General features: G+C 47.3%; 1 protein-coding gene across 6 annotated transcripts in view; it reads right to left on the reverse strand.

Annotated features, from left to right (window-relative positions):
• The window catches only part of LOC139752870 (cholecystokinin receptor type A-like), a 183,505-nt gene that overhangs the window by 75,973 nt on the left and 85,032 nt on the right, over window positions 1–22,500 (reverse strand). For all 6 annotated transcript variants that reach the window (XR_011713602.1, XR_011713601.1, XM_071668870.1 and 3 more), the window contains exon 2: window positions 2,125–2,239. Coding sequence is in view for 4 of the 6 variants with exons in the window: in XM_071668870.1 (XP_071524971.1) it covers window positions 2,125–2,239 (115 nt within the window). In the remaining 2 variants the exon portion in view is untranslated. The remainder of the gene's footprint in view (window positions 1–2,124; window positions 2,240–22,500) is intronic.

A 22,500-nucleotide genomic window follows, 5' to 3' on the forward strand; every position in this document is an offset into this window, starting at 1 on the left:
ATAATAATAATAATAATAATGAAAATAATAATAATGACAATGATAATATATATATATATATATATATATATATATATATATATATATATATATATATATATATATATATACTCTGATCTGTTTAACACGATACTGAATGAATGTATGAGGGAATTGAGCTAAGCTTCCAGAGGACTGGCAAAATGTATGTAAAGTGCCACTGTACAGAGGCAAAGGGGGCAAAAGTGAGTGTTCGAATTACAGAAGAACTGTATGGGAGAGTGGCGACTTACAGGGTTGTGGTAGCCATGTGAAGGCCGCTAAGGATGCATGGAGTGGGAGGAAAAGCTACTAAAAAGCGGTTGCAAGCTTTCATCAAGAGACTTTGACGTGTTTCCGAGTCGGAGGTGAGGAAGGGGAGTGGTTCCAAGTGAAGGTAGATGTGTGATATCACCAAGGCGGTTTAATCTGTTTATAGATGAGGTGATGAGGGGACGAAAATGCATGGATCTTGGCGGGAGGAACGGAAAGACAGGGTACTGACGATGAGGGGCCTACCACGTGAGTCAGCTCCTGTTTGCGGATGACACAGCCCCCGGTGACAGACTAGAGGTAGGAACTGCAGAAGTTGGTGTGTGAGTTTGGAACAGCGCGTGAAGGCAGGCAGGGAGTGGAAGGTTAATGCGCAGAACATTAAGGTCATAATGGTTAGCATGGTGGGGGGCGAATGGACGATCTAAGACTATGTGCTTCTGTAGAAAGGAAGCAGAATAGTTTAGATACCAGGGAGTAGACGTGACAGCAAATGGGGCTATGGGTGCTACATTGAATCATAGGGTGGGAAAGGGGGTGCAAAATGTCTTAGAGGCATTGGAGAGCATGTAGAAAGGGAGGTTACTGACTGTGAGGGCCAAACATGGGTATGAATTTGACGGGGTAGCAGATCCAACAGGTGCTGTGCGAGTCATGGCTCAGACAAGATAAGAACCAAAGATGATGGACATGTTGGAAATTGAATGCTTCTGGTCAGTATGTGGAGTGGGAAGGGTTGATCACGCAAGGAATGACGGGGAAAGAGAGAAATGTAGCAGCAGCAGGGTCGGTATGTATGCGAGAGCTGAGCGGCGTGTGCGCGAAGAGGTATGGACATACAAGGAGGATGAGTGAAGAGAGATTGACTAAGAGGAATTATGTGTCAGAAGGAGGAACGAGAGACCGAAAATGAGACGGAAGGATGATATGAGTTATCGTGACCAGAACATATAATAGGAGGATGAGAGGCGTGCAGGAGACAAAAGAGACGAACTGGAGTGATGTGAAATGGCGACGTGCTTTCAGTGGGCTGAACCAGGGCACATGATGTGGTCAGCGGGGGGAAATCATGACAAGGACTGTGGGGCCTGACTGTGGATAGGGAACGCTGGTGTTAGGGCAGAAAGTGGATGTGAGTGAATGTGGCCCCTCTAACCTCGTCTCCTTCAGGCGCTACCTTGCTTCTTGAGAAAAGGCTTACCAGCTTATACACATTATATATATATATATATATATATATATATATATATATATATATATATATATATATATATACATATATGCTGTGTGAAAGAGGAACAGGCAAATTTGACAGTTTACACATACATGTTAATACTAGTACATACAAGTGTACGATTAAGTGGGGCAACACAGTGTTTAACTCTCGCTCAGTAACTCAGGAAAGGTAATTACAGGTTGGAATCACACACACACACATACACACACACACACACACACACACACACAATTACTACCGTTCAACCATCGATATGCAACACTCGTCATGCACTGAAACCATGCAACACTCATAGTAACATAGGAGAACCAGTGGGCTGGCGCATCGGTGCGTACGCGATATACTCACTTTGAGAAGCAGGATATGAGAAAAGCTTGTAAATCACACACACACACACACACACACACACACACACACACACACACACACACACACACACACACACGTGTGTTGCAACATCCCCTGGACAATGGGCAACACCTAGCAGACCAATATAACCAGGAGGCCAAGCCACACTGGATCTTCCTCCCTCACCTGCTGCAGCGTCTTGGCTCCAGAAGGGCAACCCAACCCTCCCTCCACCGTGCCCCACTCACCTTGGAAGTAAGGTATAAGTCGGCACATGACGTGGCCGAAGATGAAATCCCTCAGCAGGGAGCCGACGAGGGTGAAGGGCATACAGAACACCCCAAGCAGGAGGTCCGAGAACGCCTGGGGAAGAAGAGAGATAGAGAGATAGAGAGAGATAGAGAGATACAGAGAGACTTGGGACACAGACATACATGAGACGTTGGCATGTGAGTGGCAGGTAAATGGTTGGGTTTCTTCCACTGATTCTTAGGAGGAGGGAGGATGGATATGACACAGTGATTGGCTTGCAGGAGCCTTGTTTAACTCAGTAAACTATGGGGTTATCTCTCTCATTTGCAAGATGTATCTGCATAATAATATACAGGAAGACATGAATATTCATTATAACCTCATTAATAGGATAATATATTCATAGCAATACAAGGCTCTGTTAACTGATGGGAAGGCCACTATGTAAATAGACATTATGACACATATATAACAGGATTAATACATGGCTTTATATCATACTTGAAGCTTAAGGTCGGGGCAAACACGTGTAAAGTATAACACATAAATTCATACAGGATAGACCCTTAAGTCTGGAATCATAGGCTAAGATTATGAGAAGACGTCATTATGAGAAGACGTCATTATGAGAAGACGTCATTATGAGAAGACGTCATTAATTCTCAGAATGGGTCCAACGCGTCCAGCACTTCATCTCTGACACGCGCAAATGCAGGCCTGAGGTTTCCATCCGTCAAAGCACACACACACACACACACACACACACAGCTACAGGCGTCAAATGATACGCCCCTGCCAATGCGTATATGGTTCCGGATCTCCTCCGCGTAGACCAAACCCCTTTCCCACTGAACTCCTCCATCCTCCACCGGTCCAAATAACCCAGATACGTTCTACCCTCACTCAGACGAAGACCAAAATCGGATATAAACTACATTCTTCGTGATTCCAGACTTATGAGACGATGACTAACCCCCATAGAATACTGAAGAAGAGGGGGGCTGGAAAGAGGAAAAAAATATGGTAACACGATGACATTAATGTAAGTCAGCGAAGTAATTCATGACGACACGTAAACATTACTTCATGTCAAAAGTTCTTAGATGAGAGAGAGAGAGAGAGAGAGAGAGAGAGAGAGAGAGAGAGAGAGAGAGAGAGAGAGAGAGAGAGAGAGAGAGAGAGACCCCCGCGCACCCGCACTCCCCCTAGTGAAAGACCCAAGCACCGACCTTCCACACGGTGGAATTCCATCCTTCCTATCGGTGGTGGATAAATTCCAGGGGAATATGTGAGAGAGGCGACATAATGCACGGGTTGGAGGGCCCCACCTGGTCGCAGTCTGCACTTACAGGGTCAAGGATACTACAGAAAGGAGGAGGGAGGGAAGGAAGGAGGGGAGAAGAGGAAGAGGGAGGGGGGAGGGGTTTTTTTCCCGGGAACAAGGAAAGAACGGAAATACAAGCGCTTACTACAAACATGCGAGGCCACGGAAAAAAAAAAAGATAAAAAGTATTTTTTTTCCTCCGCTCAAACACGTTAAGTCTTTCCCAGTAACCATGACCCGGCACATTTCAAAAGACAGGCCTTCCACTGTCTCAAAAATTCGTAAATTAACTTTCTCCTTCCCTCCTCTTTGTCTTTTCTTTCTCCGTTTCATAATTCTCTCTCTATGTGCTTCAATTAAGACCCCGGCCTTGATGTGGACTTTTACCCATGACTGGAGCCTTCAACATGAGAAAAAAAAAGAAGTTAAATCATTTCATCAAATCTGTTTTAACAAAACTGAGATTGTGACTATATATTTTTCCGTACACGTACGTTTATTTGTGTGTCTCTTCGGTACGGCGTGACCTTAAAGCGTATGTACTGAACCACTTGGATCTTTTTTTGGATCGCCAAAAGCGTCCGTCATCATCTCCCTTGTCGTAAGTCATCTGTTGACTTGAGCAGTCAGAACGACAATATAGTCGTAATCATTTTATGATTCGTTCGTAGCGAACGATACATGCGCGGTCCCTCAAACCCCCCGATCTCCAATCTGCGTCTCTGGACTAACGTAACTGTGCGTTCTGTCGTACAGCAAAGCTTTGCCATCCTGAAGGCGTGGGTTAGGGGGGAGTGTGGAGAAGGTATGTGATCCTACATCGTCATCAGGACAAGGCAGCAACAGCTGTGCTTAAGATCTGATGATACACACAAAGGAAACTAAACATTTCCTTTTTCAAACACGCTGAAATGATTTTACGATCTTAGGCCCTTTTTTTTCAATTCAGTTTTCTATTACGATAATCTTAAACAAAGAGGATACATCATCATGTTTTCGGGGTTATATAGTATATGGGTTGTGAGATCTGAAATCCGAGATGATATAGGGGGATGGATGACAGAACCCCACCCCTCTCTTGGTGGTCTTATGACGAACTGTCTCCCTCGGAAAGACAGGTTAACTGACAATCCTGATGGCAGGGAAGGACGGAGAGCGGTAGGACCGCCGTTGGAGCAATAGCCAGTCTCCTGCGTCCAGTTCGACATGAAGGGACGAGCTGAGATTGGAAGGGAGACGACCCCCCTCTTCCGTCACCTACATACAGGAGACAAAGCTATGAAATTCCTTCTTGATTGGACGATGGATAAGGACGGATAAGGACTGAAGGACAAGGATGGATAAGGACAGAAGGACGGACGGATGGAGAGAGGTTTGCTGGAGGGTGACTGGCAGTGTGAAAGATTAAAAGTGAGAGTAAGGGAAAAGTGGATGAAACAAGTTGAAGGGATGGACTCCAAATTTCCATCCAAGTTGCTGGCGTTATCAATCGCTCTCAGTGTAGGGAGGAGGAAGAGGAGGAGGAGGAAGAGGAGGAGGAGGAGGAGGAGGAGGAGGAGGAGGAGGAGGAGTAGGAGCAGGAGGAGGAGGAGGAGGAGGAGGAGCCTACAGCTTTACCCTCCTTTTCCCTTGTCAAACCAACACAGACCTTGCCTCTCTGAACCAGCTGAGGGTGGTGGTCGTTACGATCAAGTTATCTTTGGTCGTTTATGGAATGAAGGCCAGGAGTAATATGGCCACTAAACAACGTCTCCTCCAAGAGATGACCTCGTCACCGAACACCATGCCTTCTGCTCCCTGCTTTCCCCCAACGCCCCCTGTTCAATCAAGTATTCCTTCAACACACTTCTGCCTGCTGGGTAAGGGCTCCCCTATCCTCCGTGATTATATATTATGAGGTTAAGCTGACCTCCAAGTTTACCTTGTCAGCGTGTCGTTTGTACGAGTGGACACAGTGGCCTTTCGAGAGCAAACACTATACCAAAAGGCTAGTACATTAATGGCATGTATCTACATATTTACTCTACCTCTGAAAGCCATTTTGATGGCGGATATGAAGGTAAGTAATCGAGTCGTATTGAAGGGAGACGTCGGCTTCCCAAAGGAAGAGAGATATATATATATAGAGTCGGTAGAGCCCACATTTCAGTACGTGGCTTAACGTAAGTAAACCACAGCATAAGTCGTGTTCATCGTCGTGGAGATGTGAAGTAGACGTCAACAAAGGGTGAGGGGATTACCACCATCAGTTCTCTGGACACAGGCCCCGAGGCTCAGTATGTGTACGTAAGGTGGTTTTTAGGAGCAAGGAACATGCGTACCAAGACTCGGGCCGAGCTGGTTGGCTTCGGGAGGGTAAAAGGACCGACGCGTGTATGCGACACCTGGAAGAGAAGGAAGGTCAAAGAAAACGGGGAAAAAAAGGAAAGAAAATTTGCTCTCTCTCTCTCTCTCTCTCTCTCTCTCTCTCTCTCTCTCTCTCTCTCTCTCTCTCTCTCTCTCTCTCTCTCTCTCCACCCCCCCCCCCCCAGCCTCTTCTCTGGTGGAGAGACATACACTTACACGAGACAAAAAAAATCGGGTTGGTCGGTAATGTGTGTGGGAGGGAGCGTTCGATGCTACCATGTCCCCGTGACCACATCTCTCCCTCCAACTGTGTGGTGTTTCTTCCCTCCCTCCAAGTCTCCTCCATCCATCCCTCCCTCCCTCCCTCCTACATACCCATCCTCCACTCCCTCCACCCACCTCTCTCTCTCTCTCTCTCTCTCTCTCTCTCTCTCTCTCTCTCTCTCTCTCTCTCTCTCTCTCCAATATCTAAACAAACTTGCGATCCCTCAGGTTTAAAAACACTGTTGCAGAGTTCAACACAGGACAATAGTGTGTCGAGGAGGAAGAGGGATACACTGACGATCGTATACACAGAGTCGAATACTGAGGATACACTGACGATCATACATACAGAGTCGAATACTTATACATACAGAGTCGAATACTGAGGATACACTGACGATCATACATACAGAGTCGAATACTGAGGATACACTGACGATCATACATACAGAGTCGAATAACTGTGGATACACTGACGACCATATATACAGAGTCGAATACTGTGGATACACTGACGACCATATATACAGAGTCGAATACTGAGGATACACTGACGACCATACATACAGAGTCGAATACTGAGGATACACTGACGACCATACATACAGAGTCGAATACTGAGGATACACTGACGATCACACATACAGAGTCGAATACTGAGGATGCACTGACGATCATACATACAGAGTCGAATACTGAGGATACACTGACGATCATACATACAGAGTCGAATACTGAGGATGCACTGACGATCACACATACAGAGTCGAATACTGAGGATACATTGACGATCATACATACAGAGTCGAATACTGAGGATGCACTGACGATCACACATACAGAGTCGAATACTGAGGATACACTGACGATCACACATACAGAGTCGAATACTGAGGATACACTGACGATCACACATACAGAGTCGAATACTGAGGATGCACTGACGACCATACATACAGAGTCGAATACTGAGGATACATTGACGATCATACATACAGAGTCGAATACTGAGGATACACTGACGATCACACATACAGAGTCGAATACTGAGGATACACTGACGACCATACATACAGAGTCGAATACTGAGGATACACTGACGATCACACATACAGAGTCGAATACTGAGGATACACTGACGACCATACATACAGAGTCCGAATACTGAGATACACTGACGATCATACAAACAGAGTCAATACGAGGAATAACACTGACGATCACACATACAGAGTCGAATACTGAGGATACACTGACCGACCATACATACAGAGTCGAATACTGAGGATACACTTGACGATCATACATACAGAGTCGAATACTGAGTCCTGCTTAGGCCAGAGTTCAAGTCAGTGTTCTCATACACTCTGTGTGTGTGTGTGTGTGTGTGTGTGTGTGTGTGTGTGTGTGTGCGAGACCTTTGGCGACCAAAACGCTCCTGTCCAAACGCAGGAGTAGAGAGAGATGCTGTGAAAGTCGTAAACCCAACCCCTGCGTTATGACGTGTATCTGCGTGCGAGGCAAGAGATACACATGACTGACGGTGTTCAAACTGGTGCATTTCGTTGCCGTGGATCACGTGCCTCAAGCGAGGTTCGAACCCACCCAGGCAAACTTGGTTGCACAAATGACAGCACGGGATTCGAACCCCCTACGTACATCAAAGCCTTGGTTTTACACCCAGAGAATTACTATTGGCCACTCTGGTCCAATCAATGTGCCCTGGATTCAGCCACCACACACACACACACAAACACACACACACACACACACACACACACACACACACACACACACAGACACACACAGACACACACAGACACACACACACACAAATCACAGCTTCATTTACCCATGTTTATTGTTGATGTTATTTCGGGGGGGGGGGGTGTTTAAGGGGTCGTTTGGGGGGGTTGTTTGAGGTTACAAATGCTCGACTCTTAATTGATTCGTCTGGTGGTTAGGGAAGGGGGGGGGGGGGGTCAGAGAGGTATTCTCTCGCTTGCGATTTCATAGAATACTCGTCTGGAGAATATCCCAGGAGGATCGTCTGGGCAATATCCCAGGACCATCGTCTGGACAATATCCCAGCAACCTCGTACACAGGAAGATGGGGCGCCCTCACCGACATGCCCTGGGACTCTCGGCTCAGCCCGGGGTGGCGGTGGGCGGGCGCGCGGAGAAGACATATATAAGTACACCTGATAATTCCCCGTTACACACACACACACACACACACACACACACACACACACACCTTGCCCTGTCACAGCAGCATGTGTTATGGTGTGTCACGTTCATTCCCTGTGTGGATAACGACCCGGTACAGTGCCTCACAGGGGAAACGGGGTAGGGGTGGTTACGTATTGGGTGGCCTGTGCTTCGACAGGGGGGTCCTCGCTGGTTGAGAGAGAGAGGGAGAGAGAGAGAGAGAGAGAGAGAGAGAGAGAGAGAGAGAGAGAGAGAGAGAGAGAGAGAGAGAGACTCATCTCCCCGTGGAGACGCAGAAGGTGAGTCGGGCCAGGGAAGGACACATGCTGAGGGCGCGTTGGACCCCCCAGCGGACCTACAGATCGAACCGTCCTGGTGGACGTGGTCCGTTCGCCAAGACACACGGACGCCCGGACGCACGGACACAGCCTACGTACAACACAGCTGACGCTCGCATTTTGGAAGACGAGTATAACGAAGTGAGACGGTAAAATCCATCATGAGGTTAGCCGGCAGGATATATATTGTAACACGTAAGGTTTATGTAATTAACCCTAATTACCTTTTCCCATGTAATTAACCCTAATTACCTTTTCCCTAACTTCTCCTTTTCCTTTCAGTTTTGTATTGCAACGCGTTACCTCGCTTGAAGTTTCTGGTAATATTAGCGTTCATATCCGGCTTGGATGTAATACTTCATCCTATTTTTCTTTTCTTTCCTCAGCCCATGGCTTAGCATCGATGCCATGCGTGGCGATTCAGTGCAACCTGCAGTATCATTGCAACCGTTTCATACTTCCCGGTGTCTTCATCTACGTGGCATTCGACAATGTGACACATATACTTCTTATCCCACGTCAGTGTTTTTTTGGGGGGGTATGAGAGACAAGAACTCCTACAATAAAGTGAGTGATCATGTTGATCTTGGCAGAATTTTGGCCTGAATGGTTATTAACGTCATTGTTAAGGGGTAATGTTGAATGATGTATATATATATATATATATATATATATATATATATATATATATATATATATATATATATATATATATATATGTCTTTTACGGATACACACCCACCTACACAGACACACCTACACACACACACACACACACACCTACACACACACACACACACACACACACCAGCCTAATTCAGGTGATCATTCTATCGACCAGCCCTGAGCGGAGGATTAACACCTGGGTTGGGTGTTGGCCGCCCAGGACTTGAACCCATGCGCGTCCGACCCCGAGCCGCCTGCCTCATGGTCAGCAACGCTAACCCCTACACCACAGAGGCCCGTCTGTGTGTGTGTGTGTGTGTGTTTGTGTGTGCAGAGTTTAATCTGAAAGCTTTTCGTTAAAGAATAAATTGACTTTGGGTAGTCCAGTTCTACTGTGTTATCTTAACAGAGACAGAGGTAAAACAGTACGTGAAATGTCCAATTTTCTTTCCCTTTGTTACTGTTATTAATGTGAATCGTTCTGATATGCGTAACTCATCTCCAGATCATAATTAAAAACAGGAATATAACAGAAACGCTGAATACCATCACAGCTGAACAAACATGAGTTAGATAATAATACAATAGGAAAATATGACTTCGCGCTGAGGCATTATTGCAGTGTGTTTGAATAGTATATCCTATTAAGGAGTGGGTAGATGTTAGACCAGGGTGTGTCTGGTGGTGATGGGTGGTGTGTGGTAGAGGTGGGTGAGGGAGGTGGCTGGTGTGGGTGGTAGAGGAGGGTGAGGGTGGTGTGTGGTAGAGGTGGGTGAGGGTGGTGTGTGGTAGAGGTGGGTGAGGGAGGTGGGCGGTGTGTGGTGAAGGAAGGTGAGGGTGGTAGGTGGTGTGTGTGGTACAGGAAGGCGAGGGTGGGAGGCGGTGTGTGTGGTACAGGAGGGTGAGGGTGGTGGGTGGTGTGTGTGGTACATAAGGGTGAGGGTGGGAGGCGGTGTGTGTGGTACATAAGGGTGAGGGTGGGAGGCGGTGTGTGTGGTACATAAGGGTGAGGGTGGTGTGTGATGCGTGTGGTACAGGAGGGTGAGGGTGGTAGGTGGTGTGTGTGGTACAGGAGGGTGAGGGTGGTGTGTGGTGTGTGTGGTACAGGAGGGTAAGGGTGGTAGGTGGTGTGTGATCAAAGTGATTCTCGCTGCAGGTGTCCTCAAGCCGGCGTCTATGCCTGGTTCTCGTGGGGTAACCCATGCTACATTACAGGAGGAGAGGTCTTGTGTTCTGTTTTCGTCTTGTTGTTTACCTCTTGAGGATGCGTTTGGTTTTACGGCTGTGAACGGCTTCTGTCACTCGAAGTCAAGTTCGATTTCTGCATGACTTTAATAGGTCACTGTTGTTGTTGTGAGATGTAAACGTCCTCTCATACGCCTCTGTGCTGATCCTTGTTGTAGATGTGTTGTGAGTTATCAGCTAACGGTTGTGCTGGTCACAAGGTAATTCCCTTGAAGCTTACAACCTTCAGTGAAACATGAGGATTGGGTGAATTTACACTGGTCCGTTGGAGAGGCTCAGCGATGCGAGACATAACGTGTCTCATGATTGGGTTTGAGACTTTGTGAGTCTTGTTAGTAGATTATGAGATTCTTCTTCTTCTTCCCTTGTGTGTGTGTGTGTGTGTGTGTGTGTGTGTGTGTGTGTGTGTGTGTAAGTCTGAAGATCGTATTTGTCTTTTATATCACTTTCGCCCTTCAGAACTCGTTTGGTTCTCAAAGAACATTTTCTAGGTAGTGCCCGGGTGTCGATGCTAGAGTGTGAGTGAGTGAGTGAGTGAGTGAAGGCTTCCATTTCGTAGAACTTTCTCCCTTGCTCCATTCTCTGTGAAAGCAAGATGAACATCTCCTGTTTTACCGTGGCTTCCTCGTGGCCTCTCTTTGAATTCCCCTAATGCTGGACATCTCCAAGGTAAACACAGGTTGTGTCTGTTCAATCCGTACGCCCGAGCGATACTCCAAGTCTGTATCTATGTGGGTATTCATTACACCAACATCCGCGTGTGCCTTTCACAGTTCTGCGAGCTTGTGATACACCCTTGTCATATGCACGTCCACCAGTGTGAGAGCCGTAACGCCAGCATCTACGAAAGGGAGGAGTAGCTATTCACACTGATCTCATATATGCCAGAATTGGAGCAGAGATGAACGCGTCTACATCTTGATCTAATTGTCTCCTCGGGAGATCCTTATCCTTACCCAAGTGGGTGAAGCTGGTCTTCTACACACCGTCAGTGTTGGGGGTTACAGGGTCAAAGGCTTTCAATCCGAGTGGGACGTAATTTTCCAAATGATACCCGTACAAGTAGGCGGGACAATACACCCCCAGAGGTTGTGTGTGACATCACGGCCAGCCACTTTTGCGTGGTAGACTAATCGCCCATCGGGGCTTAAGGAATGAGGCGTGTGGGTGTGTGGGTGGGTGCGTGTGTGTGTTATGTGTGCAGACTCAGAAGCCGTCCTTTTAGGGTATTATGTGGTGAGTCCTTTTAGGATATTACGTGGTAACCGTGAGGAGGGGGTGGTGGGTTGGTGGGGGAAGTCGGTTTAAGAAGGTTGGAGACACAGTCTTGAGGATAATTTGAACTGTAGTTCCCACGAGAACGCTTTTTTTTTTTTCTCTCTCTCGTTTCGAAGAGTTTCTCTATACATCCAAGGCTGTAAAGGATGCCCTAAGGGTGGAAGCTGCGGAGAAGGATGTGGATGAACACATTAGCGGAATCGAGTGAAAATGGGAGTTTTATTTCATAGGTGTATATATATATATATATATATATATATATATATATATATATATATATATATATATATATATATATATATATATAAAAGAAGCGACAGAAAGGAAAATAGGAAAGATCAGTAAGACACTGGTAAGTGTCTAACGTGCAATGATCCCCATTTTTCAGGAGCTCCTGTATCTCCAACGCTGCGCTACTTCCAGTGGCAGGGAATGGAGTCATGGAAAGCGGAAGTGAGACATAGGGTGGGTTAGGCGGCAAAGGTTCTGGGTGCACTGTAAAATGTGCGGAGAGATCGTCATATGAGAAGGTAAAAATAGGTATATTTAAAGGTATCGTTGTCCAATGGACTATAGATAGGTTTGTACGAAGGAGGGTGGGTGTGTTGGAAATGAAATGTTTGAAGACGATATGCAGTGTGGGGTGGTTTGATCGAATAATGAATTAAAGGGCAAGAGAGATGTGTGGGAATAAAAAGAGTGTGGTTAAGAGAGCAGAAGAGGGTATGTTGAAATGATTTGGACATATGGAGAGAAGGAGTGAGGAAAGGTTGACAAAGAGGACATAAGTGTCAGAAGAGGAGGGGAAAAAAGGTGATGGCGGAAAAAGATTCTGAGTGATCGGGACCTGAACATGCAGGAGGGTGAGAGGCGTGCAAGGAATAGAGTAAACTGAAACGACGCGGTATACCAGGGTCGACGATAGACAGAAGAGACCAAGGCATCACGTCATCACTTCTCACTCAGGAGCGTTGTACTGCCCTGGGCGGCTACTGTCCTTCAACCTACTGACGGGGAAGGTCATTAGATGGTTCCCAGTCATCCCGTCAACACATCCAACAACACTGTGAAAAAAAAAACCCTCCCTCCCCCAACATTCAGCGGGGCGTCAGTCCACCCAAAACACTGGTACGCTTAATGCTCTTTCCTTAACACAGGGCTCCAACACAGGCACTAAGCTTCCAGCCCAAGACGTGTTATACACACGTCAAGGACATGACAAGCCAAGGCAAATTCAAAGTTGATGTAGGGAAAAACGAGAATGACTTTAGGTGTAATTAATGCCACATGGTCGTTAGTCTGGCGCGCCAACCCTTCTCGATTGCCTTATCTTAAAAGGCATTTCGCTCTATTCTTATTTTCCTCCAACACTGACCGACATGGCAAGGTTATGTCCTCACTGATGGACGTGTCGTGAATAAAGAAGTAAAATAAACGAATTTATATGCATAGAAAAATACCACGGGTTATTATAATCGTGAGTTTATGGAAAGGTGTTTGCAACCACCGAACGAGCCGTTTTCTAACACAAGCTCACGCCGTTTTCTAACACAAGCTCACGCCTGGGGAGATGATCATCACCGACATTTAAGCCCCTGACTGGTGCACGGAATCAGCCTTTGTTACGTGAGTCGTATATAACACCTTCAAAGGAATAAGCCATCGTTATTTTTCCTCTCTTTTTTCATTTTGCCCATCAATTTTGCTCTCTGGCGTCAATACCTGACAAGGAAGTTACAGGTAATTCTCACACATGGGACGCCCCGAACCAAAAAAAAAAAAACTAGAATATATTAATTTGCAAATGAGATGTCGACGCCCCCCATCCACCACCCAAAAAAAAAAAAATAAAGAATTTATTCATTCGCAAATGAGATGTCCATCATGTCAGATAATTTCTCTGCTGGCGAGGCCCCCGAGATACGAGTTAAAATGTTGTCGTGTCATGTCACAGCTTCAGGGGATAAAAATGAATAATAGTCTTTATAGGAAGAAAGATTCAGAGTTCTTGGTGGACACGTAAACTACATCTGGAAGGTGGGAATATAAACTTAATATACTTCATCGTTGAGTCACTTGTGCAGCTTGAGACACTTGCAAAGGAGGAGCAATTCAAGAGAGTACGTGCACCAGAGGTGATACGAGCGGAGGAGGAACTAGGGAAGAAGTAAAGGAAGCAGTCAGAAGGCAAAGAAAAAAAGACATTGAGAGAAGCTAGGGAGCGATACAGCACCGCCAACTCCCCAGCGAGGTCAGAATGTCAAGTGATGCGAAGGGCCGCCTGTGAATCATGCATAGATGCGAATTCGGCTGGCCAAGGTGTAAGAGGAAGAATACCTGGGAGTTCAGAGAAGTATTGGAGTCTAATGACCTTTGAGAAACCTCTCTTTGGCCTACATCCTCCGGGACCTGAATGTGTGAAGTCGACAAACGTCCTTCAAATAGGGAAAGAAAAAAAGAGACATTTAGTCGTGGCGAGAGAGGTTCCGTCTCGAGTGTCACGAACCATTACGTTGAACTGTCTTGCGTCTGCGGGCAACAAAGTTTGCTTGTGATTGTCCATGTCTCGAACGACGCCCCCTCTCCGTTCGAAGCGGAGCTTCGGATGGTCAAATCAGAAAGGGTTGTGAACCAGCCGCTTGACTGTCTAGGCCGAGTTTTCCGTTCGGGTCTGCGTGTCTACCTGCAGACCAGCTCCGTGATGGTCTGTGTGATGGGTCTGCAGGGGGGGTCATGCCCTCATATTTCCTACGTGTCGTAGAAGGTGACTAAAAATGGGCGGGAGCGAGGGAGCAGAACCCCCCCCCCCCCCCCCTCCTTTCATTCAAGTCTCTAAAAGTTGGAACACAAGAAGGAGACAAGCGAGGAGCGTTCATCCTCTTAGAAGGCTCAGCTCAGGATGTCCGAATGTGTGTTGATGTAACCGGGATGAAAAGAAGGGAGGAACAGGTAGTATAGTAAGTTTGGGTAGAGGAACCTGGATGTTCTGGCTCTGAGTGAAACTATGCTTAACGGGAAGGGGGAAGAATGGTTTGGGAAATGACTTACGGGTTAAGTGTGAGGTTACTGTAGGGGCGAGGTTGTTATCTAAAAGGCGTGTGAATGTGTAAAAGAGTGTAAGGACGAAAATCCATGTGAACTCCAGACTTTTGTGGGTTAAAAAAAATGGGCGAATGCCAGTGCTTATACAAATGGTACCGAGAGGAGTAAAGATGAGAGGCAAGACTTTGGGAGGAGGTGAGTGAGTGCGTGCACAAGCAATTTTGGTGTGGGGGGGGGAAGATAATATTGGGTCGTAGAGAGAGAGGTTATTTGAATACAAGAATGCGATGAGGCAGTTCAAGGTATAAACGGGAGGCAATGGGAGGTAATGGGGTACCCAGAGTTGAGAACGAAGATTAGAAACGGCTCATGAAGCTGTGTGCAGGAAGAGGACTGGCGAGCGGGTACACCCGCTTTAAAAAAGAGACATACTGGAGTATACTTAAGTGAGTGCGGATGATGGCTAGGTCGGTATTACTGCATTATGTAGACTCTCTGGCGTCCTAAAGGTACCAAATGGGATGATTTGAGGAGGGAGCAGCTGGCTGGTCGAGTAAATCACATTAAGGTGTGAGCGAGGGTGAAGATTTTGTAGAGGCTTCGGGGAAAAAAAGGGGGAGCAGGAAATGATATGGGTGGGAGGAGGATGGTTGAAAAGTGAGTGAACTTAAGCTTTGCGCGATGAGATCCCAGAAGATACTGGATAAAGGTGTGTGTGTGTGTGTGTGTGTGTGTGAGGGAGGGAGGGAATGATGAATGACTGCTGCAGTTGATACCATAAGTTCCTTCTAAGTGAGGCGATCCTACCATAAGTGTATTGGCCTCTCCCAGTACCCCAGCTAACTCAAGGATCATCCCGTCACCTACACTTGGAACAACCCATTAGGTATGATTGGTCGTTAACAGCAGCCGCCCAGGGTGGTGGTACAACCATCCTGACTGAGGAGTGTTAGAGTGGTAGCCGGAACCACCTTACACCTCCTCCCCCATTTCAGGATTGCTGGTCATACTTTCTCCCTCATCAAAACGGGATTACAGATCTAGTCCTCCCATCTTCTCCTCACAAGCACCCCACACAACTACTCAAGCCTCGCATGTTCTCTTCATCTAAGTTCTTTTGCCAACTCCTGCCTGCACAAACGTTTTGAAATATCATCATGATAGAGTCCAAGGGATCTATGACCCCCTTCTCCTGGTCCCCGGCCTAATAGGGCGTCGCCTGACTTTACTACCAGTGAGGAGGAGGGAGGGCTGTGGCAGTCAGAGATGGTAGTACCGGCTCCTTCCCACGACCTCTCCCTCTCTCTGTTAGGCCTTCGTCTTTTTCTGTCTCGCTACACCAACGTTCATGGTCTCTCTCCAGTAACATCTATTCTGTTTGGACACCATTTGTCTAATAGCTCTCCAAATATCTTACTTCTCTCTGAGACACAGTTGTCTTAGGATGTTCTCACTGGTCCTTTTTTTTTCTCGTATCTTACTATAACTTCCCCTCACGATTCCGGTTCAGAGGTGGTGTTTGTGTTTATTCCAACATCAACATAACTGTTGCACGCCTCGGGGACCTCGAGTCTACAAACTTTGATGTTATGTGGCCGTTTCCCAACTACCACACTTTACCTCTGTTTCGCTAATTACTCTCCAAATTTCACAAAATTTATATTTTTCTCCGACTATCTGAACTCCTGCCAGGAGGCTGTGGGATCCTCTCATCCGCAAGCTCAGGTCTTCTACTTTGGATATTTCAACGTTCACCATAGGGAATGGTTGAATTCCTCCCATACGGATGGTGGAGGGATTGAAGCCCTCACGTTCTCTATTTTCAATGATTTAGAACAATTCATCTTCCACCCTACCTATATTCCTGACCGCTGTGATCACTCTCCTAATATTCTGAAACTGGTTTTCATCTCTAGTCCATCCCGCCGTAACGACAAAATCTCGTTCCCAATTGGTACATCTGATCACACTCTCATATATGTATCTATATGGACTGCATTTTCGCCTCCAGCACCCCTTCTAAGCGTAAACATTGGCACCTCAGCAACGTAAATTCTTCTCCGACTTTCCTTGGGTAAATCACTGTCTCTTATGTGGTGATGATTCTACCTCCCCCAAACGTATAGGAGAGGTAATTCTTGCAGGAATGGAAGCATGTATCCCCTCTTCCTCGAATATAACCTGTATTCCAACCCATGGTTCAACCGTTCCTGTTCTCAGGCCATTCCGGCAAGGGATCAGGAAAAAAAAAACATACTTCTTATTCCTCTAACTCCCATTCAGCTTTTATTACTGCCCATAATCATTGCAGGTATGTTATCCGTGAGGCAAAGCGCTTCTTTGTTCAAAGGAAATGCGATACCCTCTCCTCGTCACCCACTGATAGATTCCTTTTGATCTTTAGCTGAGGGCATCTCTAACAACTTCGGTTGCTCTACCTTTCCTTCACTCTTCCGTTCTGACGGCATTATAGCTGTCTCTCCCGTTGACAAAGCAACTTTCTTTGGTTCCCGTATCTACTCTAACTCCACCTTAGATGACTCTTAACATTCCTTCACCCCCCACTGATGCTCCTCTTACTAATCCTATGCCTCTTCCCGTAATCTTCTTTCGGACTGTTAGAAAAGCTCTTCTCTCTCTCTCTCTGGACACAAGCAAGGCTCATGGTCCAGATGGCATTTATTCCCCGTGTGCTGAAAGAGTGTGCCTCTGAACTTGCCCCTGTGCTTGCTCGTCTGTTCCGTTTGTGTGGAAACCAGAACTTTCCCTTCTCCTTATATGCACGCGTTGGTAAATCCCAACACTGAACAGGGAGACCGTTACAAAACTTGTGAATACTTTCCCCCCTTGTCCCATTTTTCTCCCCTTTTATTATCCTCTCTATCTCTAAATTAAGGCCCGGCCTTGATGTAGAATTCTATCAGTGACTGGAACCTCCAACGTCAAAAAAAAAAAAAAAAATCCAATAACAGGATTCGAACGGTCGCCACTAGTGTGCAAATTGGGTTTATTAGCCACTCGGCCATGGAAGGTTCATGATACAGATATATGATTATTCCATTATTAATAGAATATCAAACTGATCGAAACTAATGCCACACGAGAGAGAGAGAGAGAGAGAGAGAGAGAGAGAGAGAGAGAGAGAGAGAGAGAGAGAGAGAGAGAGAGAGAGAGAGAGAGAATGTGCATAACGAACAACGAAAATGATAAGAGTGAAGTTTACTTTGCATTGTCGAGTGCCTAGTTTTCTTTGGTCATGGAGGCCTGACTCAAGTCATGGAGGGCTGACTCAAGTCATGGAGGCCTGACTCAAGTCATGGATGAGGCCTGACTCAAGTCATGGAGGCCTGACTCAAGTCATGGATGAGGCCTGACTCAAGTCATGGAGGCCTGACTCAAGTCATGGAGGCCTGACTCAAGTCATGGGTGAGGCCTGACTCAAGTCATGGATGAGGCCTGACTCAAGTCATGGAGGCCTGACTCAAGTCATGGAGTTCTGACTTAGGTCGTAAGAGGATGACACCCGACCCAGACAGCAGCTGAGTGTTGATATGACGACGAAGACGAAGAGATGAGGAGAGAGAGGGAAAGCAAACCAGCCCTCCCGACCTCCGGGCGTCGCCCACCCCCGCTCTCGAAAACCCGTGGTTGATCCCGCGTTCTACGGGGCCTGGTCGCGGCTCTCGCGTGGGTGCCACGATAACTGGGGGGGGGGAGAGAGAGAGAGAGAGAGAGAGAGAGAGAGAGAGAGAGAGAGAGAGAGAGAGAGAGAGAGAGAGAGACACGGATTTGCTCCCGTCCATTTCAGCGAGGGCAAATAAAAACACCGGAGCGCCAATATCCGGAAGCCAATTGATTTCATGGGTTGGGTGTACGGTACGGATATCATCAACTGGGTCAATAATAAGCGCAACTGTGGGAGGGTAAAGCGATTTTGAAACGGAACGTTCCGTGATTTCATACGATATTTGGACGCTTCCCTGCTACTGATTGTAGCGCAGCATTGGAGCTGCCTATAAGAGAGATCCTGAGGTAACAACAGAGATAAATGGTTATGATAATTGCGGTGATAGGATGGGTTGTGAGCGCTACGCGCTTGTGATCTGGCTTGTGGGGGAGAATTCCTCACGCCAACAAAGCTAGACCAGACCCGGACACGGGTAAAAGCTAAAAGCTACATAACCCGATAATGCCAACAAAGCTAGACCAGACCAGGAGAGTGTAAAAGCTAATACCTACATAACCTAATAACGCCAACAAAGCTAGACCAGACCAGGACAGTGTAAAAGCTAAAAGCTAGATAACCTGATAGTGCCAAGAAAGCTAGACCAGACCCGGACACGGGTAAAAGCTAAAAGCTACATAACCCGATAATGCCAATAAAGCTAGACCAGACCAGGACAGTGTAAAAGCTAAAAGCTAAATAACAACCTAATAACGCCAACAAAGCTAGACCAGACCAGGACAGTGTAAAAGCTAAAAGCTAGATAACCTGATAGTGCCAAGAAAGCTAGACCAGACCAGGACAGTGTAAAAGCTAAAAGCTAGATAACCCGATAATGCCAACAAAGCTAGACCAGACCAGGACAGTGTAAGAGCTAAAAGCTAAATAACAACCTAATAACGCCAACAAAGCTAGACCAGACCAGGACAGTGTAAAAGCTAAAAGCTAGATAACCTGATAGTGCCAAGAAAACTAGACCAGACCAGGGCAGTGTAAAAGCTAAAAGCTACATAACCCGATAATGCCAACAAAGCTAGACCAGGCCAGGACAGTGTAAAAGCTAAAAGCTAAATAACAACCTAATAACGCCAACAAAGCTAGACCAGACCAGGACAGTGTAAAAGCTAATACCTACATAACCTAATAACGCCAACAAAGCTAGACCAGACCAGGACAGTGTAAAAGCTAAAAGCTAGATAACCCGATAACGCCAACAAAGCTAGACCAGACCAGGACAGGGTAAAAGCTAAAAGCTAGATAACAACCCGATAACGCCAAGAAAGCTAGACCAGACCCGAACAGGGTAAAAGCTAAAAGCTAGATAACTCAATAACGCCAACAAAGCTAGACCAGACCCGAACAGGGTAAAAGCTAAAAGCTAGATACCTCAATAACGCCAACAAAGCTAGACCAGACCCGGACAGTGTAAAAGCTAAAAGCTAGATAACCAGATAGTGCCAAGAAAGCTAGACCAGACCAGGACAGTGTAAAAGCTAAAAGCTAGATAACAACCCGATAACGCCAAGAAAGCTAGACCAGACCAGGACAGTGTAAAAGCTAAAAGCTAGATAACTCAATAACGCCAACAAAGCTAGACCAGACCCGAACAGGGTAAAAGCTAAAAGCTAGATAACTACAACCCGACATATCAGCTATGTGGAGGTGTTGTGAGGGCAACAATAACACATAAGTTGGGGGACGACAGTCGAGTGCTGTCTGATGACACAGCAAAGTTGTGGCATAATTAGAAAACGAGAACTGGTTACCCCAGTTGTTCGGTGGCTTCCCTTACGAGGCACGAGAGTTTGTAACAATGGCCTGGGCGATGGGGCCGGGCGGGGCGAGGCTGGCTACGTCCCGTGCACCGACATGATAATGGTACCTCAGTGTGTCTTGCTACGGGGGAATTCACACGGTCATGGCCACTGTGTGCGCATGGGTGGAAAGTGTGTGCGTGTGTGTGTGTGTGTGTGTGTGTGTGTATGTGTGTGTGTGTGTGTGTGTGTGTGTGTGTGTGTGTGAGGCGTAGAAGTGCTGGTTGTGGTGGTGGTTGGTTGTGGTTGTGGGAGAAATACGGATGGGGTCAGAGCGCATAGGTTCGAATCCCGGTTCGCGGCAGTCGGTCGCACAGTCAACCCAGCTGTTCATCTTACCGCTAAGGGTCTGTCGATAAGATGGTTTACCTGGCCCAGGGCGCTATTACCTCTCTCTCTCTCTCTCTCTCTCTCTCTCTCTCTCTCTCTCTCTCTCTCTCTCTCTCTCTCTCTCTCTCACCAAACGATCAACGAGACACCAGTCTACGATTAACGAAGGGTGTCTCCACCATCACCAAACGATCAACGACACCAGTCTACGATTAACGAAGGATGTGTCCAGCATCACCAAACGATCAACGAGACACCAGTCTACGATTAATGAAGGGTCTCTCCACCATCACCAAACGATCAACGAGACACCAGTCTACGATTAACGAAGGTGTGTCCAGCATCACCAAACGATCAACGACACACCAGTCTACGATTAACGAAGGGTCTCTCCACCATCACCAAACGACCGCCAGGTCCTCGTAGACCTGAAGTTACAACGGCTCTTCCTCGTCAACATGTCAACCACAGCCAAGCCAGCCCCAGCCAGCGACGCCTCGCCAACAAATAAAAAGCGATCGCCAACACTCTCTCACCTCCAAGCTAAGCCTCACCCACGATCGCCAACAAGCCACAACACCGCCACCACGACCGCTTTTCACCACCACGACCAAGCCAGTCCACTCATCCACCCTCCCTCACCATCACGAGCAAGCCAGTCCACTCATCCACCCTCCCTCACCATCACGACCAAGCCAGTCCACTCATCCACCCTCCCTCACCACCACGACCAAGCCAGTCCACTCATCCACCCTCCCTCACCACCACGACCAAGCCAGTCCACTCATCCACCCTCCCTCACCACCACGACCAAGCCACTCCACTCACACGCACACGTCCCCCACCCCGCTCCACTCATCACCCCACAAGGTCGGCGACCAGGTCGTGAGTCACCGTCGCTGCCGACCATAAGACCCTGACGCGATTGGTTAACATAGAAACGACCTTCGTAAATGGCTTCCTAAAGTGGCCTCTTCTGGCTCGCATATCACCACGCGAACCGCACCTTCAGCGACCTCCCCAGAGGCCATCACATCCTCCGATATTCTACCTTTTCTCATTTCCTTTTCCCCCACCCACAAGTTTACTGAATCTTGAGAGAGAAATCCTTACGACAAATCAAAGCCAAAGATTTCGTTCTTCTTCTTCTTCTTCTTCTTTTCTTCTTCTTCTTCTTCTTCTTCTTCATCAATCACTTGAAGTTATAGTATGACGAGATCTGTGCTCGTCTGACACTGACTGGGTACTGGGGTGGACGGGGGGGGGGGGGGATGAGGAGGCTCGTATTTCTGGGGGTACTGGGATGGAGGAGGAGATGAAGCTCGTACTTCTGGAGGTACTGGGATGGAGGAGGAGATGAGGCTCGTATTTCTGGGGGTACTGGGATGGAGGAGGAGATGAGGCTCGTACTTCTGGGGGTACTGGGATGGAGGAGGAGATGAGGCTCGTATTTCTGGGGGTACTGGGATGGAGGAGGAGATGAAGCTCGTACTTCTGGGGGTACTGGGATGGAGGAGGAGATGAGGCTCGTACTTCTGGGGGTACTGGGATGGAGGAGGAGATGAGGCTCGTACTTCTGGAGGTACTGGGATGGAGGAGGAGATGAAGCTCGTACTTCTGGAGGTACTGGGATGGAAGAGGAGATGAGGCTCGTACTTCTGGGGGTACTGGGATGGAGGAGGAGATGAGGCTCGTATTTCTGGGGGTACTGGGATGGAGGAGGAGATGAGGCTCGTATATCTGGGGGTACTGGGATGGAGGAGGAGATGAGGCTCGTACTTCTGGGGGTA

Source organism: Panulirus ornatus, chromosome 13, assembly GCF_036320965.1.
Source record: "Panulirus ornatus isolate Po-2019 chromosome 13, ASM3632096v1, whole genome shotgun sequence".
Taxonomy (NCBI): Eukaryota; Metazoa; Arthropoda; class Malacostraca; order Decapoda; family Palinuridae; genus Panulirus; species Panulirus ornatus.